This window comes from Monocercomonoides exilis, assembly GCF_001643675.1.
Source record: "Monocercomonoides exilis strain PA203 chromosome Unknown scaffold21-1407046, whole genome shotgun sequence".
In the NCBI taxonomy this organism is placed as follows: Eukaryota; Preaxostyla; order Oxymonadida; family Polymastigidae; genus Monocercomonoides; species Monocercomonoides exilis.
In genome coordinates this window covers 258,402-278,094 of record NW_027150566.1, presented here as the reverse complement: position 1 = coordinate 278,094, position 19,693 = coordinate 258,402, and the positions used below count along the sequence as shown (strand labels likewise).

General features: G+C 34.9%; 8 protein-coding genes across 8 annotated transcripts; 4 read left to right on the top strand and 4 right to left on the bottom strand.

Moving 5' to 3' along the window:
- Positions 1-2,261: 2,261 nt before the first annotated feature.
- On the top strand, positions 2,262-3,251 carry MONOS_1090 (uncharacterized protein; the record flags this gene model as incomplete). The annotated part of the gene is made up of 1 exon (XM_067863385.1): positions 2,262-3,251. The coding sequence occupies one exon, from the start codon at positions 2,262-2,264 to the stop codon at positions 3,249-3,251; it is 990 nt and encodes a 329-aa protein (XP_067727729.1).
- A 3,181-nt stretch (positions 3,252-6,432) lies between these two features.
- Positions 6,433-7,072, bottom strand: MONOS_1091 (uncharacterized protein; the record flags this gene model as incomplete). The annotated part of the gene is made up of 3 exons (XM_067863396.1): positions 6,433-6,619; positions 6,714-6,857; positions 6,912-7,072. 3 exons carry the CDS (start codon positions 7,070-7,072, stop codon positions 6,538-6,540), a joined length of 387 nt encoding a protein of 128 aa, XP_067727728.1. The 3' UTR covers positions 6,433-6,537.
- A 635-nt stretch (positions 7,073-7,707) lies between these two features.
- MONOS_1092 (Transcription initiation factor TFIIH subunit 2) lies at positions 7,708-9,362 on the top strand (the record flags this gene model as incomplete). Its single annotated transcript, XM_067863407.1, has 4 exons — positions 7,708-7,942; positions 7,985-8,263; positions 8,311-8,947; positions 9,053-9,362. The coding sequence occupies 4 exons, from the start codon at positions 7,708-7,710 to the stop codon at positions 9,288-9,290; spliced, it is 1,389 nt and encodes a 462-aa protein (XP_067727727.1). The 3' UTR covers positions 9,291-9,362.
- MONOS_1093p2 (putative 14-3-3 family protein epsilon) lies at positions 9,338-10,397 on the bottom strand. The gene is made up of 2 exons (XM_067863427.1): positions 10,295-10,397; positions 9,338-10,189 (listed from the first exon to the last, which is right to left on the bottom strand). Exons 1-2 carry the CDS (start codon positions 10,362-10,364, stop codon positions 9,510-9,512), a joined length of 750 nt encoding a protein of 249 aa, XP_067727726.1. The 5' UTR covers positions 10,365-10,397; the 3' UTR covers positions 9,338-9,509.
- A 12-nt stretch (positions 10,398-10,409) lies between these two features.
- MONOS_1093p1 (putative dephospho-CoA kinase) lies at positions 10,410-11,680 on the bottom strand. Its single transcript, XM_067863426.1, has 5 exons — positions 11,577-11,680; positions 11,451-11,500; positions 11,290-11,356; positions 11,102-11,205; positions 10,410-11,028 (listed from the first exon to the last, which is right to left on the bottom strand). Exons 1-5 carry the CDS (start codon positions 11,668-11,670, stop codon positions 10,615-10,617), a joined length of 729 nt encoding a protein of 242 aa, XP_067727725.1. The 5' UTR covers positions 11,671-11,680; the 3' UTR covers positions 10,410-10,614.
- Positions 11,681-11,706: 26 nt separating this feature from the next.
- Positions 11,707-13,136, top strand: MONOS_1094 (Glutathione S-transferase domain-containing protein). The gene is made up of 2 exons (XM_067863428.1): positions 11,707-11,756; positions 11,803-13,136. The coding sequence occupies exons 1-2, from the start codon at positions 11,733-11,735 to the stop codon at positions 13,036-13,038; spliced, it is 1,260 nt and encodes a 419-aa protein (XP_067727724.1). The 5' UTR covers positions 11,707-11,732; the 3' UTR covers positions 13,039-13,136.
- Positions 13,137-13,230: 94 nt separating this feature from the next.
- MONOS_1095 (putative cathepsin B cysteine protease) lies at positions 13,231-15,471 on the top strand (the record flags this gene model as incomplete). The annotated part of the gene is made up of 4 exons (XM_067863439.1): positions 13,231-13,273; positions 13,344-13,418; positions 13,486-13,850; positions 13,930-15,471. 4 exons carry the CDS (start codon positions 13,231-13,233, stop codon positions 15,469-15,471), a joined length of 2,025 nt encoding a protein of 674 aa, XP_067727723.1.
- Positions 15,472-16,025: 554 nt separating this feature from the next.
- On the bottom strand, positions 16,026-19,677 carry MONOS_1096 (Tre-2/Bub2/Cdc16 (TBC) domain-containing protein A). Its single transcript, XM_067863449.1, has 7 exons — positions 19,535-19,677; positions 19,310-19,421; positions 19,143-19,259; positions 18,983-19,083; positions 18,816-18,930; positions 17,891-18,737; positions 16,026-17,670 (listed from the first exon to the last, which is right to left on the bottom strand). Exons 1-7 carry the CDS (start codon positions 19,606-19,608, stop codon positions 16,586-16,588), a joined length of 2,451 nt encoding a protein of 816 aa, XP_067727722.1. The 5' UTR covers positions 19,609-19,677; the 3' UTR covers positions 16,026-16,585.
- Between the last annotated feature and the right edge of the window lie 16 nt (positions 19,678-19,693).

The following is a 19,693-nucleotide window of genomic DNA, read 5'->3' as shown; positions in this document are numbered from 1 at the left end:
ATGAAGGAAGAAAAACGCTCGAATGAGACTGAACCAAAGATAAATTGCAAATGCAAATGTTTGCCTCGTACGAATGAATAAGCCCATTTCGAAATTGTTTCGGCGAAGATAATATACAGTTGCTCACAAAAAACGATGATTTCCCAAACAATGACACAACTGCTTTTTCCAACTCGCAACTGAATTGAATACAAAAAACACTTATTGTCGAATTGAATGAAGCAAGATGCGAAACAACACAAGTCTGGCAAGGCACAGTATTTATGTTTATTCCTTCTGAGTGAGTGATCTGGCTTCTATCTGAGCACTTTTCACGCATAAATTGGTTTTTTTCGAACAGGTTCAGTTCTATTGATGCATGAATAAAAAGTGAACTTATCCCAATCCTTTCATTCCTAATTAAATTATGTGAATTGTTACATTCCAAGAATTGGAGTATTCCAACTAAAAAGAAAAATAAATTGGAAAACTTCAATTTTGTTAATGTTGACATAAGTAAATATGGGAAATGAAATTGTTTTTCGAAAATGATTACAGTTTTGTAATTTCTTGATAAAAATATAATGTTTTCTTTGTAAAATTGAACACGTGACATAATTCCTTTAGGGGTATTTGAATAATTGAAAAGACTCCTTGCTTCAAAGCTGAAACCATTCCAAGCTACAAAAGAGCGTAATCTTTATTCGTTAATAATTTGTTTCATTTATCTTTTAGTATTTTTAGGAATTTCTTTACAATAACATTTTTCTTCAAATGAAATTTAAAGTTTTTTTAAAGCAATTATTATTGAATTTTTTTTTGTTTTGTTTGTTTGTTTGTTTGTTTGTTTGTTTGTTTGTTTGTTTGTTTGTTTGGCGTTTTCTGGTTGTTTTATTTTTATTAAGGTTGGTAATTATTTTTGAAATCATAACTTTTTCGGGATATTGATTTTTCAAAAGTTGTTTGTCATGGGTAAGAGGTTTTGAATTCAAATTGTTGAATTATCACTCCTGTTTCAAAAACAAATGCTTCACCTGAAATAAACATGAAGATGTCTTTTGCAAAAAATTTGAACTTTTCAATGTTCGTTTGTAAATATTCAAGAGAAAATTTCGAACCGAATTTTTTGTTAGCAAAAGCATGATTTCTAAAATAATCACACAGGCATATTCGCTCATTATTATATTTGAAAACAGCAAAATGCAAGTATTTAGAAGAGATTTAAAAAAATACTAATGAATGTTTTGACGTGAATTTTTTTTAAGGTTTCCGTCATTCATGTAATTTTTGATGAAAATGTGTGTGCCCATAAAATACACACTAACCATTTCATCGTTAATGTTAACAATGGTGGACACTTTCAAGAGACATGGTATGTCAGCTATAGATCCATCTCGATTAGGTCAATCAATTTTATCTATTTATGTGTATCTGATGGTAGTTATCATTTTATATAATAAGTTGGAATAAGCAATGATAATTGATAGAGATCGAGAGTTATTGCTGTTATTCTTAGGGTTTATCATGACTAGATTTTCATTGATGTTCTATAAAGTTGGAGTTATTGATTGGTGTAATCGATATATGTCTATAGCTGACATACCATATCTCCTTGGAGGAGAATTAGCTAAAAGATTAACTGGAATGTCGAAGATGGTGAAATTAGTGAAAAACATGAGTTGTATGTTGAACGTGTTGTATGTTGAATGCGTTGGTGTGATCGTTGGAGGAAATCGTAAATAAAAATAATTGATTTTGTTTTTTGTTTTATAGTAAATGGGTCGGAAGAAGATATACGCAACTGTTGAAGAAGCGAAAGCGGCTCAACAGAAACAAATTAAACAGTTTCAGGAAAAACGAAAGGAAGAAACTAAGTATTACAACGAACATGTATCTGAGAAACAGAAGATATTGATTAAGATATTGATGAGAAAGCTTATCGAAAGTGATGAGTTGTTAGATGAGTTGATGGAAAAAGTTAATGGTTATTTGCCTGCACAGGGTGGACAGGTTAAGTGAGTGATGCTGCGACATGGAAATATTGTGTTAAATCTCCGAGCTTTTCATCCGCACTGGTCGCATAGGATTCACCGGGTCATTTATATTCTAGAAATAATGTGGGCAAACGGACAAACTGAGAAAATTGGGAAAAATACATTTTATGTGAAAAGTTACTGTTATCATTTATTATCGACATAAACCTTAACATCATCTTCCCTGTCAATTTTCGTTTCAAAAATAAATCTGTTTCTAAATAAATTTGTTTTTTTCATTTTTATAAAATGACAAACCCCCAAACAGACACTGACAACGCAATCCAACAACTGATTGATTCAATGTCAACAGAACAGCAAATGCTGGGAGAACGAATGAAAGATCACCTTGTTGACTTGTTCGACTACAAGAAATACTTTGACAAGAAGCAGGGCCAACGACACACTGGAACAGCCGTTGATATCAGCAAATGTGAGGATCTCTGTGTCGTTGATGTTGACATTTACATATCTCTTCAACCTGAGCAAACGAAAACCATCAGGAATTCCATTCTCGTCAAACTCCACCGAATTGTCGGGCTTGTACAAACAGCTCATGGTGGTCTTCATGTTTATTGTGAGCTGTGTTGTTATCCCCTTAAATGCTCGTCACAAACAAAAGTGTTCACGAGTCCAGAGTTCGACATCGACATTTTTGCAGGTGTTGGAGATGGAAAACAGAGGCTTGTTGTTCAAGCTGACTCTTCATACAGAGAGATAAAAGATGGCAAGAGAATCATCACCAAATACATTCCCCTCAACAATTACAGAGAGCTCAGAGATCTTTCTCCACTTGAAAGTGTTCTTGATGCATTCGGTATTGTTCTCAAAACAGAGAATACATCAGTGGCAATGGCAGCTGAACTACACAATCTTCTCACACAAGATGGTGTCGTTGATATGTCTCCAACTGTTGCTCTTGCTCTTGTTGATGGACTCAAAGATGTTGAAATACATAACGACGTGGGTTCTTTGAAACTTGATTCCGAGTTAACTCTTTTGCCGTTATTTGCAGCTCTCAACTTTCTCGTCAACATTAACGGTTTGGACAACCAATCGATAGATTTTTTTTTCAATCAAATCAAAGATACAGCTGCTCTAGCAGCAAATGCAATCACTAACTTTGAAGAGAAACGAAACAGGTACAGAGACAACAACTCACATCAATTTTTTCTTCAAAAGATTGTCAAAGGATGGAATCCAACATATTACAACGATGTGATCATTCCACTCCTTTGAAAAGAGAATGAGTAAAAGGAAGAACCTCCACGAGAGATTACTGTCCATGAAAAATATCTCAACTCATCGTTTTTGTTCTCTGAAATCAGGGATGAAGCTTGTCGATAACAATACTCCTCACTGTCTGAAGTCGCTGAAGATATCACAAAAGTTCTGAGGTTTGTTGAAGCAAGGATAAAATTCATTGTGAAAGAGTTTGACATTCACTCCTCCTGTTTCTCAATAACATTTAAGACAAAATCAACAATGTACGAACTCTTCAAAACAATAAAACTCCGGCATGATGATAAAAAAGACTCTCACAGTTGAGACAGCTTTCGAACAACACTCTCATGTTCTATCGATCGATGGTGTGAAGTTCTTCTCAGAAAACTCCCGAATATTCTCTCTGTTCCATGTGTTCGAATACCAAATGACAAATGAACAAAATGACAAAATCATCATCCATTCCTCAATTTCACACGAGATATTATCTCCAACGACAACGAAGTGCTGTATCAAAACATCCTCTGTCGGATTGCGTCAATTGTTCAAAATCCTGGAAAAAAGCAGGAATTTCACTTGTTCTCAAAGGTTTGCAAGGTATTGGAAAGAATGTCTGGACAAATGTTCTTGCTGAACTGTTGGCAGGATATTCATGTCCGAATGTCACAGAGATTGCGGAATTGAAAGGACAATTTTGCTCCATCATCGAAGTGAAAATGTTGATTGTTCTTAACGAATTGAAGAATGTTGGAGATGATCAAACAGATAACTTTGATCCATTGAAGTCTGAAATAACAGAAAACATTATTCGAATTAATGAGAAGAATCAGTCAAGAAGAACAGCTGAGAACGTAGCTAATTTCATATTTGTAACAAATAACACATTCTCTGCAAAGATTGAGGTTGGTGACAGAAGATATGTTGTTTGTGATTGAAACTCAAAATATAAGAACAATCTCACATTCTTCAAGGATTTCACTAACTCTTTCGACAACGAATTCTATGAACAACTTCTCTGTTATTTCATCAGCAAAGATCTCACCAATTTCAACACAAGGGCTTTTCCAACAACGGATGCAAAGGAAGATATCATTGCAGCATCACTCTCTGTCATCGATGTGTTCTGTCAGGAGTATTTCAATAAACTCAAAGAAGTGTGGAGATGTTCTGATGCACTCAGTCACAGACCAGTTGAATTCAAGAACGATCGCTCATTCCAACTGGCAATTAAAGACAGGTATGAGCACAAGAAAATGGGTTTAAGAGGAAATCAAGTGTGGTGTTATAAACTCAAGCCAGAGATTGAACAACTCCTCAAACGAGAAGAAGAGGAAGATGACATTGACTTTTCTGTGGAAATTAACTGAACATATTCGATTTTTTGGAATCATTAATACAAAAACAATACTACATATGTGTTCCATTTGTTGTATGCCATCAACGATACCATGTGGCAATGTGGATAAATGATGATACAGTCGAAGTTAAATGATAACCCTCAAAATCATAGCAAATTAGGGGAAAATGCTCATGTTGGCAGAAATGGTATGTTGGCAGCTCTTTTCACATAAAATGTATTTTTCCCAATTTTCTCAGTTTGTCCGTTTGCCCACATTATTTCTAGAATATAAATGACCCGGTGAATCCTATGCGACCAGTGCGGATGAAAAGCTCGGAGATTTAACACAATATTTCCATGTCGCAGCATCACTCACTTAACCTGTCCACCCTGTGCAGGCAAATAACCATTAACTTTTTCCATCAACTCATCTAACAACTCATCACTTTCGATAAGCTTTCTCATCAATATCTTAATCAATATCTTCTGTTTCTCAGATACATGTTCGTTGTAATACTTAGTTTCTTCCTTTCGTTTTTCCTGAAACTGTTTAATTTGTTTCTGTTGAGCCGCTTTCGCTTCTTCAACAGTTGCGTATATCTTCTTCCGACCCATTTACTATAAAACAAAAAACAAAATCAATTATTTTTATTTACGATTTCCTCCAACGATCACACCAACGCATTCAACATACAACACGTTCAACATACAACTCATGTTTTTCACTAATTTCACCATCTTCGACATTCCAGTTAATCTTTTAGCTAATTCTCCTCCAAGGAGATATGGTATGTCAGCTATAGACATATATCGATTACACCAATCAATAACTCCAACTTTATAGAACATCAATGAAAATCTAGTCATGATAAACCCTAAGAATAACAGCAATAACTCTCGATCTCTATCAATTATCATTGCTTATTCCAACTTATTATATAAAATGATAACTACCATCAGATACACATAAATAGATAAAATTGATTGACCTAATCGAGATGGATCTATAGCTGACATACCATGTCTCTTGAAAGTGTCCACCATTGTTAACATTAACGATGAAATGGTTAGTGTGTATTTTATGGGCACACACATTTTCATCAAAAATTACATGAATGACGGAAACCTTAAAAAAAATTCACGTCAAAACATTCATTAGTATTTTTTTAAATCTCTTCTAAATACTTGCATTTTGCTGTTTTCAAATATAATAATGAGCGAATATGCCTGTGTGATTATTTTAGAAATCATGCTTTTGCTAACAAAAAATTCGGTTCGAAATTTTCTCTTGAATATTTACAAACGAACATTGAAAAGTTCAAATTTTTTGCAAAAGACATCTTCATGTTTATTTCAGGTGAAGCATTTGTTTTTGAAACAGGAGTGATAATTCAACAATTTGAATTCAAAACCTCTTACCCATGACAAACAACTTTTGAAAAATCAATATCCCGAAAAAGTTATGATTTCAAAAATAATTACCAACCTTAATAAAAATAAAACAACCAGAAAACGCCAAACAAACAAACAAACAAACAAACAAACAAACAAACAAACAAACAAACAAAACAAAAAAAAATTCAATAATAATTGCTTTAAAAAAACTTTAAATTTCATTTGAAGAAAAATGTTATTGTAAAGAAATTCCTAAAAATACTAAAAGATAAATGAAACAAATTATTAACGAATAAAGATTACGCTCTTTTGTAGCTTGGAATGGTTTCAGCTTTGAAGCAAGGAGTCTTTTCAATTATTCAAATACCCCTAAAGGAATTATGTCACGTGTTTAATTACTTATGTGATGATTGTTCCAGAATAAAACATATTAATTATGAATAACACTTGAAAATTTGTAACTATACATTTATATCAGAATTTTTCTTTATTTTCATTTGAAATGGTGAAATGGAAGTATTTTATTGAAATGTTAATTATGAAATGAAAGAATTATTCACATAATTATTACACGTCAACTCCCTGATCTTTTAGAAAGTCAGCAACAGCTGTATTTTGAGAATGCAACACTTTTTTAGTTTTTTTTACACTAAAAATGAATTCAAATCAAAAGAAAAATTGAAAAAAGTAATAATACATATTATTGTATATGTAACATGCTAATGCAAATTGAAAAATCAAACCGATCAACATGCTTTGGCTCAATATAACCATTTGCTTCTAATGAATGTTGATAATCCAAAAGAGGCAGAGATGATGTAGCCAAATGCCGAAGCGTTTTAGGGAGTTCTTCACTAAGCAAAACTTCATCTGGCTTATCTTGAAACCTTCAAATTCATTTCAAAATATTTAAAGATTTCCATCCAAAAGAAAAAGCAAACTTATGACGCCCAAGTTGTTTTGCATCTTTCTTATTTTTCCTTGCCAGTTTTTTCCTCATTCTACGGGCAATTTTCTCAGGTGTAATTTCAACAGGTTTATGCAACTTTCCCACTCTCCCGCCCGCAGCAGCAATTCGTGCCTCATTTTCAATCTTTCTCATTCTAGCTCTTCTCAATAACGCACTATTTCGTTTTCCTCTTAATCTGATACGCTGCCAACGTGAAAGGCGTTGCGGGTTAATTTCATCATCTTCTTCGGATGTCTGAAAAAAACTTAATAAAATCAAATAAAACAGAAAATCACACATCATCATCGTCAGAATCATCTTCTTTCTTTTTTTCATTATCTGTGGAGTTGAGAAGAGATTTTAGTGATTTCATTTGCAACACATCGCCCTTAGATTTCCTGATTTTCCCTATTTTTTTCAATAAAATTTTTTGCTTATTTTCTTCTCTGACAATATGTGAAACAGCTGTAGCAAGCGCTTTTTGATGTGAATTTTCATCGGGATTGTAAGAGCTACCGGAAGATGGAACAAAATCGCGCAGGGAGCGAGGAATTTCTTTCGAAACATTCTTTGCTGCAAATAATCTTTTATTCTTTTTTGGTTTCATTTTGTTGATTTTTCCATAATAATGCGTTTTTGATAATTGTTCAGGAGATGGAAATTCCATAATGCCTTCAATGGAACCAAGTTTTGAAGAATTATTATAAAATAGTTGTGTGTTTGTATAATCCAAAACGAAAAATAAATATTAATTTGGTTAAATGATCAAATAATAAATAAAATTTCCAATGACAAAAATCTCAACAGGGGAAGCAGTCTCAAGGGACATGCTTCGTTATTTAGTAATTTTGCTTGATTGCTCTCAAAAGATGGAAACAACGGACTTTTCACCAGACAGGATGACATTTATAAAACAAGCTCTTGTCTCCTTTATTCGAGAATTTTTCGATCAAAATCCATTGTCTCGACTTGGAGTAGTTTTGACAAAAAATGGAAAAGCGCATATCCTTTGCGAACCTGATAGTTTGGTAAATCTTTTTTCATAATTAATATTTATTTGAATAGGCAGCTGCGAGGAAGTCTTAGAGCATCTGTCACCAGAAATTAATTGTTCCGGAGAACCATCACTTCAAAATGGCTTGCAATCTGTTTTAAATTCGTTCAAAACTGTCCCAAGTTATGGTTCGAAAGAAGTTCTAATTGTTTATGGAAATACAAAAACTTGCGATCCTGGAAATATATATTCAACAATTGGTACATTAAAGCAAGATAGAGTGAAATGTTCTGTAATTTCACTTGACGTTGAAATGCATTTACTTAAAGTTATTGCACATGAGACAAATGGTTAGTTGAAATTATAAACTTTTGGTTTTTATTTTTCTTATAAAAAGGAACTCACAACGTTGCATTAAACGAAGAGCATTGCAACTCGTTGCTGCAATATTTTACAGTGCCATCTCCATCTCGCTCTGCAAACTTGACGATTAAGAAAAGTCCACACATTCGAATTAAGCAGGAGAATACCGAAAAATCAACTTCTCGAGCCTTTTTAATAAAAATTGGATTTCCAACCACACTTTCTACATCATCCTCTTCAGATTTATCAACTCTCGATCCTCAATCACTGACATCACTTCACATTCAGCCTTCACAGCAATCTCAAATCGCATCTCCCGAATTTTCTGGTATCAAATCATCTTCAATTCAAAAAACTTCTGTTTCTAGCGACCAGCTCCAACAGAAAGCGCATCAAACAAACTCTCTTCTTTCTATTTGCCCACAATGCTTGTCTGTGACACATTCAATTCCTTCTGACTGCTCCGTATGCGGACTTTTTTTGATTGCAGCGCCTCACCTTGCTCGTTCAAACCATCATCTTTTCCCAGTTGCATCTTTTGACAAACAAAGCTATTCTTCATCTTCAGTCCTTTCTGCCGCATCTTCATATTCAAAAGAATCAGATGATCAGAAAGATAAAGATATGCTCGATTCAGACAATCTTTCATGGGCGGTTTCTGATTCAAAGAAGTTTGTATTCATTTTTTTATCAATAAACATACATCGGGTTCAATGAAAATTTTGATTGAATGTAATTTAATTTCTTTTTTAATTGATGATTACAACACATTAAAGGTGCTTTGGATGCCAAAGTCGCTTTGTTGAAGAAGAAGAAGTCTTCCAATGCCCTAAGTGTCAGAAAATTTATTGTAAAGATTGCGATTTTTACATACACAGTTTGTTTTATTTCTACCCTTTTTATGAACTAATGGATTTTTTTTTTAAAATTAAATATATGATTTATTCCATTAAATTATTAAAATTAACATTTTCTTGTTCTCAGATTCTCTCCATAACTGTCCATCCTGTTTAACTTGAAACTTCTATGTACAAATCTTAATAAAAACTTGAATTTCATTATCTTCATTTCAGACTATCATTTCGTCACACATTTCATTTTTATAGATTTTTTGTTACTTCAATCCAAAAAGAAAACTGGAAACGAATTGATTGCATTTCAGGAAAAAAAATTTGAGAAAATAAAAAAAGGCAATGCCTGGGTCGATAGGATTTCTAAAATGAACTATAAAATTTATTCTGGCTTCTCTCTATTCTCCTCCTCTTCTTCTCCAGCACCAGCAGTCCACAGAGAAAGATTATCCCTAAGGAGTTGCATGATCAAAGTTGAATCCTTGTATGATTCTTCGCTCAATGTATCCAATTCAGCAATTGCATCGTCAAATGCTTTCTTTGCAAGGGCGCATGCACGATCTGGTGACTCCAATATTTCGTAATAAAACACAGAGTTATTCAGAGCAAGTCCAAGACGAATGGGGTTTGTGGGTGGAAGGTCTGATTCTGCAATTGCAGTTGCAGATTCATATGCTGCATGTGAGTTGTCAGCAGCCTTCTTCTTTGGTTCATCGACCAAGAATTCAGTCAAATAACGGAAATAATCTCCTTTCATTTTATAGTAAAACACTTTTGCATCAGGAGTTGTGGCGTGTGGAATGAGATTATTGTCAAGAAGTTCAAGAATATCATCACAATTCTTTTGCAGATCGTCTTCAATCTTTGCGCGATATTTCTTGATCATTTCCAAATGATGTGCGTTTCCTCTAGCCTCTTCTTTTTGTTCAATTGAAGAAACAATTCTCCACGAAGCACGGTGAGCTCCGATAACATTTTTGTATGCGACAGAAAGCAGATTTCTTTCCTCAACTGTCAATTCAACATTCATTTGAGCAACAGTTTTCATGCTCTTCACCATTTCTATAAATATTAATTATCAAGCAATTAGTTACATATATAAATGACAGTTTTCGCCATTTCAAATGAAGTTCGAAAAATCTTCAAAAAATCTTAAAAATCTTAAACCTTCATAGCGCTCGGATTGCTCCTGGAGTTTAGCCATATATACTGCGGTTTCACGTGGATCAGCTGTCATTTTGAAAAGTTCAAAAAGAGACCAATGTTCTATTTCTATGTGTTTGACTATCCCTATTCAGTAACTTTTTATGTTAAATTAATGGGTTGGTAATATTTTAAAATAGAAAATATCCCAACACTAAAATCATGCTAACTATTAAAATTGACTAATTAGTAATTACATTAACACAACAATACAACCATTTTGAAGATAAATAATTTGTGATTAAGAAACATTCAAAAAGAAAAAGAACTCGAATCGAAGATGTTCATTTCTTAAAAATTGAAAAATAAATCCGTTTAATGAAACCCAGAAGCAAGCGAAATAAAAGAAAAAGAAGAAATATCCCAAAAATAATAACTCCGATTCTTATTGATTTTCTTTTAACAGTTTTTTTCTCCGATGAAGTTTGTAATCGCAAATAAAGTGCATCAACCTGCTTTTGGGTATTTTCAATTGTAAAACTATTATCAATCTGAGTAGAAGCCAGCGGAGCTTTTTCATACAAAGCCATTTGTGAAGAAATTCTGCTTGCTATCTCCGTACCGCTTAATCCATCTCTCTGCTGAATGCGTTTTGTTTGAGTTGCTGGATCAGCATAAACAACGATTAATGGATCAATAAAATGCTTAACCCAAGAGTCGAATACAATTGGGCAATCTAATATAAGTATTTCCGTACCCTTACAAACGATAAAAATTGTTTTAAAAGCAAACAAATTCAACATACATAAAAATTTAACATTATCAAATTACCTTCAGCCATTCAATTGCAATGCGCTTGCTTATTTCAATAATAACACGCTTTCGAATAGATTTCCACAATTCTCCTTGTTCTTTGTTATTTTGAGTTGAAGAATCTTTTCAATGATATGTTAAAATAAAAAATTAAATTAGCGTTTCAAATTAGGAATCAAAGAAACAATTGAAAAGTATCAGCTTACCAAAAAAATGACGAAAATTTATGTTCCCATCTTGAAGAAGCACTCCATCACCCATGAATTTTACAACCTTGTCAAAGCGAAAAATTTGCATAAAATTACGTTATGCAATCAAAAGAATAAAAAAATAAATCTTCATATTTATAATTTTAATAAATAAATACTTTATTATAAAAGGAACTGCCCTTTTTTATGCTTGTAGCAACAATTTCATCTTGAAATCAAAAACGACATAAAAATAAAATAACATTTTTGACCAAAAATTAAACAAATATTTCTTCATGTCAAACCATGACAAATTACCGTTACCCCCTTTTCACGAAGCATATAAGCTACAGAGGTCTTGCCGGTGCCAACCTGGCCCGACAAACCTGCAATGATCATTATAAATGTAAATAATGGGGAAGCATACAATATTATGGATAAGATCTTTTATTGAAAAAAAGATGTCTTGCTGTTGTGATAAAGTGGTTTGAGAATTTTTCGTTATATTTATTTATAATTTTTTCCTATTAGACATTATATTGCGAAGAAGGATCAGTTTTGAACAAAATTCAAATTGCAGCCAAAATTAACAAAATTGATTTGGTTGTTGTTAACGATGTTGCTCCAAAGGATCAAAAAGCAAAAGAGCATCTTTTGGAACTTTCACCACTTGGTATTTTCCCAGTGATGACATATCCAGGAGGTCATGTCTTCGGTGCAAATGCAATCCTTCGTACAATTGCAAGATCTCGCCCACTGTCAACTTGCTGCTATTTGTATGGTCGTTCAGCTGCTGAATCTGGAAATGTTGACCAATGGTTGGATGTTTGCGAAGAAAGAGTTGAACATCAAGTCGAAGAAATTGCTGGACAAATTACACAAAAGAGACAGTACAACCCACCAAACTACCAAAGAGCCACTAAATCTGTTCGGGAAGTTGTTGACAGATTGGAAAAGATTTTGTTCACCAAAACCTTTTTGGTTGGAGAGCGTTGCTCATTGGCTGATATTTCTTTGGCAACATCATTGTCTTACATCTTTGCCCATGTTTATGGACAAAATGATCGTAAAGGCTTGATTTGCGTTACTCGTTGGATGAACACAATTCTCAACCTTTGCCCCGTTAAGTCCGTTTTGGGAGAATTCAAACTCTGCGAAAATGGCGAACAACCTCCAAAGCCAGAAAAACCTAAAAAGGAGCAAAAGCCAAAGGAAGAACACAAACCAAAAGAAGAGAAAAAGGAAGAAGTTGAAGAAAAAGAGGAAGAAGAAGAGCAAGAATACGTTGAAGATCCTAATGCTCCTTTGAACATGGACTGGTGGAAAAGACTGTATTCCAACACAAAACCCGCAAACTATAAGGAGATGTGGCCAAAGTTGTGGAAGAAATTAGATGATGATAAGTTCGAGCATTTCAGCATCTATTTCTGCGAATATAAGTTTCCAAAAGAATTTGATCAAGCTTTCAAATTGTGCAATCTTGTTAGCGGATGGTTACAGAGACTTGAAAGCATCAGAAAGACTGCATTTGGATCTGTTCTGATTCTCGGAAAGAACGGAGACTTGCAGTCAATGGGTTGCTGGTTGTGGAACGATAAAGACATGCCAGCTGGAATGTCTGAATGCCCAGATTTCGAATCATGGACCTGGAGAAAAATGGATCCTGCATCCGAAGCAGACAGAAAATTGTTCGAAGAACTCTGCGAATGGGAAGGAAGCTTTGGAGGAAAGAATGTTCCATGCATTGACGGAAAGACATTCAAGTAAATTCATCTTTTTTTAAAAGACGCTTATTTACTGCCCCATTTATCATTACTGATTGAAAAAAAAATTTCAATTACTAAGAATCGAGCCATTTTAGTTATCATCAAGTATTTTTTTATGTTAATTTTGAAAAAAGTAAAAGTTATGAAATTTTCTGTATAAGATCAAGTTTACCAATAACAAAATCAAAAGAAAATGAAGTTGTTTTTTTTCCTTTTTTACTTCGTTGTTTGCCAGGGTATATTTCTTTATTGTCAAGTTAATGCAATTAACATTTTCAAATATTGATTATTTGAAAAACATTTTAGAAACATTCCCGGATACATTCGATCTTCGAGAGAAATACCCTGAATGCATTTCACTTAATCGTCCTTTAAATCAAGGTTGCTTTGTTTAATTTTATAAATGAAGTTTAAAAAATATTCGATTAAAATGAATTTTGTTCTTCAGGTCAATGTGGAAGTTGCTGGTCATTTGCAACCAGCGGCGTTACTGCGGATAGACTTTGCATCAATGGGCATACGAATCAGCAAATGTCTGCAGAACATCTAATACAATGTAGCACAGAAAATTTTGGTTGCGATGGAGGTTATGTGTCGAAGGCTTTAAGTTTTGTTCAGGAAAATGGAATAGTTCCACTTGCATGCAAATCTTATCGAGAACTTGGGCAGAGACGTTGCGCAGAAACATGTGATAACCAAGAGAGAATTACAGATAATATTGTTTTTAAAATAAAATCATTTCGACAATTATCGAATGAACAGGAAATTATGGAATCGATGTTAAATTCAGGCAGCGTCATCGCATCATATGAAGTATGCAGCATTAGCGCATTGTCAACTATTTATTTCTTGTTTTATATGATGATAATAATTATTTGGATGAATATATTAGGTCTGGGGTTCATTTACATCTTTTTACTCTAGTTATCCAAAAACAACTGTGTACTGCAAAGACGATAAAGGAGGTGAATTTGATACATTTCATGCAGTGAAAATCGTTGGTTGGGGGACAGGAATGAATAAGCGGAACGAACCAACTAAGTACTGGCTGATACAAAATAGCTGGGGTTCGTATTGGGCAGATGGAGGATATTTCCGAATAGAACGAGGAACCGATGCTTTTGGGATAGAAAACGCAGTTTACGAGCCAATTGTGGGGCCAGTTGACGATAAGTGCTCGCCGTTCAAGACCTGCGAATCGTGCAAAGCAGCCACTTTTGAGGACGGGGCGACGAAGTGTGGGTACTGCCTGACATCTGACCAGTGTGTCGAGGTCGATGCAGACGAGAAGCCGAAGAAAGGGATGTGCACCGAAATGTCGAAGAGCACCGAGCAGTGCCCGCTGGACGACTGTGCGCAGATGTCGTACGACCCGCTGCGGTGCGTCTCGCACTCAGGCTGTGTCTACTGCGGGTCGACGCGCAAGTGCCGCGCAGGGAACGAGAAAGGGCAGAACTTCGGGCAGTGCACGTCGCTGCTCCGCACGAAGAAGGAGCTGATTGAGAAGTACCCCTGTCTGGGCATTCGCACGAAGCAGGCGTGCATCGCAGCGAATGTCAATGTGACGAACGGCACAGACGACTTCTCCAAGGCCATCTGCGGATGGTGCGCAGAGTCTGGGCTGTGTCTGGACAACAACAAATGGTCTGCAGATCCAGAGGCACGGATTGGAGAGTGCTCATCTGAGTCGCTGGAATACACACTCCACTCAGACCCGGAGAATCCGGCTGTGAAGAACTGCACGTACCATACAAAGCCTCTGTGCGATGCGGATGCCAACTGCACTTGGAATCGTGTGCTTAAAAAATGTGCGCCCACAGACGCTGCTTCACATTCATTGCAGCAGCAGAACAAAGGAAGAAGCGCCTCGAAGCAGATCCACAGAAATTTGGGGGGCAGGAGGAACCAAGCGAACGACGAGCCTATTTTTGAGACGGACGATCCGTGTCTGATGCGCGATTGCTCCACGTGTGTCTCTGGCGGCGGGTGCATCTGGTGCCACTCAACGAAGTCCTGCATTGCGTCGTGGAAGCAGGTGACTTCTGCGACTGGATCGATCGGAGAGCTGACATCGCAGACAACCTGCCACTTCCCGTCGTCGCCGTACTTCTCGACAAACAGCACACGATCATCTAACACGCTGTCCCGCTGTGACCGCTGCTTCGGCTACTCTTCGTGTGCAGAGTGTGCGTTGCAGCCGGAGTGTGGGTGGATGTCGCAGATGAAGATGTGTATCGCTGGGAGGACGAAGCCGGTGGTCTCGATGAGTTCAGTGGCTGATGGGCAGTATGCGAATGACTCATTTGTGGCATACAAAATGAAGTGTCCGATTCTCCCGGTCGAAGCAGAAGGCGCTTTCAACATCCAACCGATGACGAAACTCTGCGCTTTGATGATATCATTCATTTTGTGTCTGGCTCTGAAGTTCATTTGAATGGTGTAGAATTCATATTGTCAGAGAAGAACCAGATTTCTTTTCTATCTTTTTTTTCGCATGTCTTTCAGCAAGCAAATCATCTATTCATCTCATTTTCTTAATCATTCCATTCCGATTAGTCTGCTTTCATTGTTCTATTTTTTTCTCGAATAAGACATTTCTTTTTCGTTGAGAATCAATTCTTATTGTAATAATTTATGAATTTTTTACGTTGAATGGTTTGTCTGTTGTCTTTTGTTCTTCAATTGCATTTCATCCACATTTTTCTTTTTCTGTCATACTGTTGTTATGCTTTTTCAATTTGAAAAATATTTTAACAGTTTTGTTTTTTATTTTTTCCCCTATCGTTTTTGATTGCTTCACTCGAATTACTTTTATTTGAGTTAAAAAGAAATCAATATTTGATAGCAGTTATTATATTATTGTTTCTATGTTTGAATTGCTTTTTCTTTAAGCTTTACAATTCTTTTCTTCAAGTCACTTTATTCAAGTGTTTTGTCTTATCTTTTCATTTTTAAAGTTTTCTTCACACTATTAAAGATGAAACAAGATTTTGTTTTAAGAAAACTTTTGTTTAATAAACGAAGTGACTTCTCCTTGATAGAAAAGAATTGCAACAAAAACAAAAAGTTGATGTATAAGCATTGAAAGGAAATGCTCATATGAAAAAATAATTCAAAAATAATTGAAAACGAAAGTCGTTTGGGGATGAAACAGAATAAAAAATATCACAAAGATGAAAAAACAAACACATAATTTTAAAACTACTCAAACACTAGGGACGAAAATATGCAGCAAATAGGTGATCTTTAAATGTCCACAAAGCACTACAGAAATGGTAAATATTTGCAAATCTATTAAAAAACAGTTCTCATCAAATTTATCAAAGCATGAATAGACATTTGTTCCCTCTCCCAAGATGTCTCATTTGATTGTGGTCTTTAAAAAATATCAACCACAATGACTGCAAAAGCGCAATCACTTTCAACTTATAAGACAATTACAGAACTTATTTGTTCAACGAGTGCTTCAAGGATCACCATGAAATCTTCAATTAATTTCTAATAATTTATTTACAAAAATTTGAGTGCACATTTCTATAATTAGCTCTTCATTTCATCGTCGAGTTTTTACCTCCATTAATTTTTGCTGTTTCCTTTTCTGCTCTTATTTCTTCACCAAACACATACTCATCATCACTTTCAGACGAAAACGAGCCACACCATTTATGCGAAGAAAAGCGCTGTTTTGGCTTTGTTGCCTCCTTCTGCATTGCACTCGGCACAGACGTCGCTTTCTGTGTGTTTTCATTTTGAGAAAGAGAAGGAGAATCTTTCTTGTTTTGTGCCTCTTCATTCACTTCTGCTGTAGAAAGTGCGTCTTCTTCACTTGCATTTGATCTGCTGTTTGATTCAGTTTCTTCTCCAACGTGTGGAAGTATCACACTCATCAACGCTGTGGAAGAAGGGGGAGAAAGCGATGCAGCATCATCTGTGCTGGTTTGAGGGGTGCTCTGATACTCAGGCACCACATTCAACATGCTGCTGCTGCTCTTCATCATTGCTGGAAGAGCAGATGAACTGGATGAATTCTCATCTGTTTCCTCATTAGAATTGCAGGCTGTTGGACAATTTTGGCATGACATTGTACAATCAATTGAAGAGGAGGAAGAGGAAGAAGACGTGAATTCTGCATCTCCGCTACATTCAGCACATCCAGATGTTGTCGAACAAATATGTTGCTTTTCCATTTCCTTGCTTTTTTCCCTGTCAAGATCGTTTCCATCTTTGAATGAATCATTAACATATTTCTCATCATTTGAAACAGAAATGCTTTGCATTGTTTCCCTTTTATCCTCTGAACTCCCTCTTTTCATTTCCATATTCATATTTTCGTTACTGTCTTCATTTCCCTTTAATTTCTCTTTCTCTTCATTCTCTTTCATCCTCTCCTTTTTTTTCCTTTCCCACTCTTCCTTCCGCATTTTTGAGATCCTTTCCATTTTTTCTTCTCGTTTGTCTCTTTTTGGTTTCTCTTCTGTGTAAAAAAGTGTCATCAGCGAGTCAATCTCTTTTTGAGACAAAGACAGTCTCTTAGCTTCCTTCACAAGTCTTTCTATGTCCTGTTTTTCTTCACTGCAATTGTGCTGTATGAGCTGAATGACCTCTTCAAATATCTCACATGACATTATCTTCTCTGTGGGAGGGTGAAAATTTTGTTGTGAAATGGTTAATGTTTTGTATGCGAATTCAATATTAAATAAGAGTGTGAATATTAATTAGATGAAAAAGAGAGAATGCAAAATTAAATAAAAAACATGACAAAAAAGAAAGAAAGAAAGAAAAAAAAAAAGTATTTATATTTAAAAATGCAAATTCATTCATTTATTCATTCATAAGGTGCACTCAACACAAACTTTCAATCATCTTCAAGAAACCCAGCCCAAAGCGATAAATCATTTTCAGCCCTCCGAAGAAGAAGCAGTCCCAAATGCGGACGGCTGTTGAAAAAGGGAAAGTGTACAGAAAGATGGTGAAGAACCACTGCTGAGCAAACATCTGTGCAATCTGCCCACGAAACAGAGAAGGAGAAGAGATGTCATCATCATCGTTATCACCATCATCTTCGTCATCATCTTTCTTTTTCTTTTTCTCATTCTCTTTCTCTTTCTCTTCTTTGCTCTCTTTTGTTGAAACTCTCATTTTGACTTTTGTGGGTTCTTTTTCTTCACTTTTGCCTTTCATGTTGATTGAATGGCTTTCGTTTGAAGATGTATCAGAAGAAACATATGATGAGGTGGAAGATGATGATGAAGAAGCTGATGATGAAGATGCTGATGAAGATGAAATAGATGATGACAACGAAGAAGAAGATGATGATGACGTTGAGGAGGAGGAAGAAGAAGACAATTCAGATTCATTTGATGATAATTGAACAGAAGTTGAGAAAGCTTCTTTCTTTTCATCTTTTCCTTTATTCGTTATTTGAGCATCCAAAACCTTTATTGAGCTATTTTCAGTTGAAAATGACATTGCCTTCTTCTTATGCATCGCTTTGGCAGTTCTCTTTGGTTTATAATTCATAAATGACGAAGTGTTACACAGGCTTGAAATGTGCTTGTAGAGTTTCTTCACTTTTTTTTCCATGAGCGACTCAAAACAAAACAGAGACGAATGCAGAAGAGGAAATTTGGGAACGAAAAATTCCCTCATTCCATATCCAAACTTGGGGCTGAGCAGAATCACGAGCATCCAGAATGACTCCTTTTCATTCAAATTTGTGAAAATTAAAAATAAAAAAAACCGATTCATAAAATACATTTCATTCAACGTATCGCATACCTCATCTGTGAAGTACATATTTAAACAGGCGGCAAGATAACTCATTCCCTGACAATAACCAAGATCTGAGTCAAACACCGCATACGCCAACAACGTTCTCTTCAGCTTTTCAAACCTTATCAAATAATTTACGAAATTATTTTCATAATATAGTAATATTTGCAAACGCAATTCCGTCTTGTTCACCATAGTCAACATGCCGCGGAAAAGTGCGATGCAAATCTTTGTCTATTTGAGATTCCCATATTGTTTTGTCCTTCAAAAGAGTCTGAAAAATAAAAGATGTTCAACAAAGACAAAAATTAAAAAAATACAAATATGCATTACCTGATAAGAATAACCCCTCAGTTCCTCAGATTTTACCCTCTCGTCAAATCTTGCCAATTTTTTCCAAGCTTGATTTCTCATTCTATCAGGAATTCCTTTGTAGCAACGCTCCTTAATCTAAATATCAATGAAATATATTCATAATTGCACAAAATAATAATGCAAACTTTTTTATTACGCTTTTTCATCCACTCATCCCAGTTTTGAATCATTACCAACCATTTTTTCGTTCTTTCCATTTCTTTCTCAATTTGTTTTTTTGTTGTCGATATTGAAGAGCTATTGCAAAAATTAAATATAATAAGATTTATTGAATTTTAGGGTACGCATGCAATAGTTTAATAATATGTTAAATGATATCAATATCGCAAAACAAATAAAAAAAGTCTAACTCTTGAACTTTGAATCCAAAACGATCAAATTGTTCCTTCTGAGGTGCATTATTTTCTTCATTTTGTACGGACATTGTATTTCATAATATAATATTAATATCAAATTATATCCTTCAATAATAAATAATGAAAATAAAAATATTTTACTTATGGTTTATT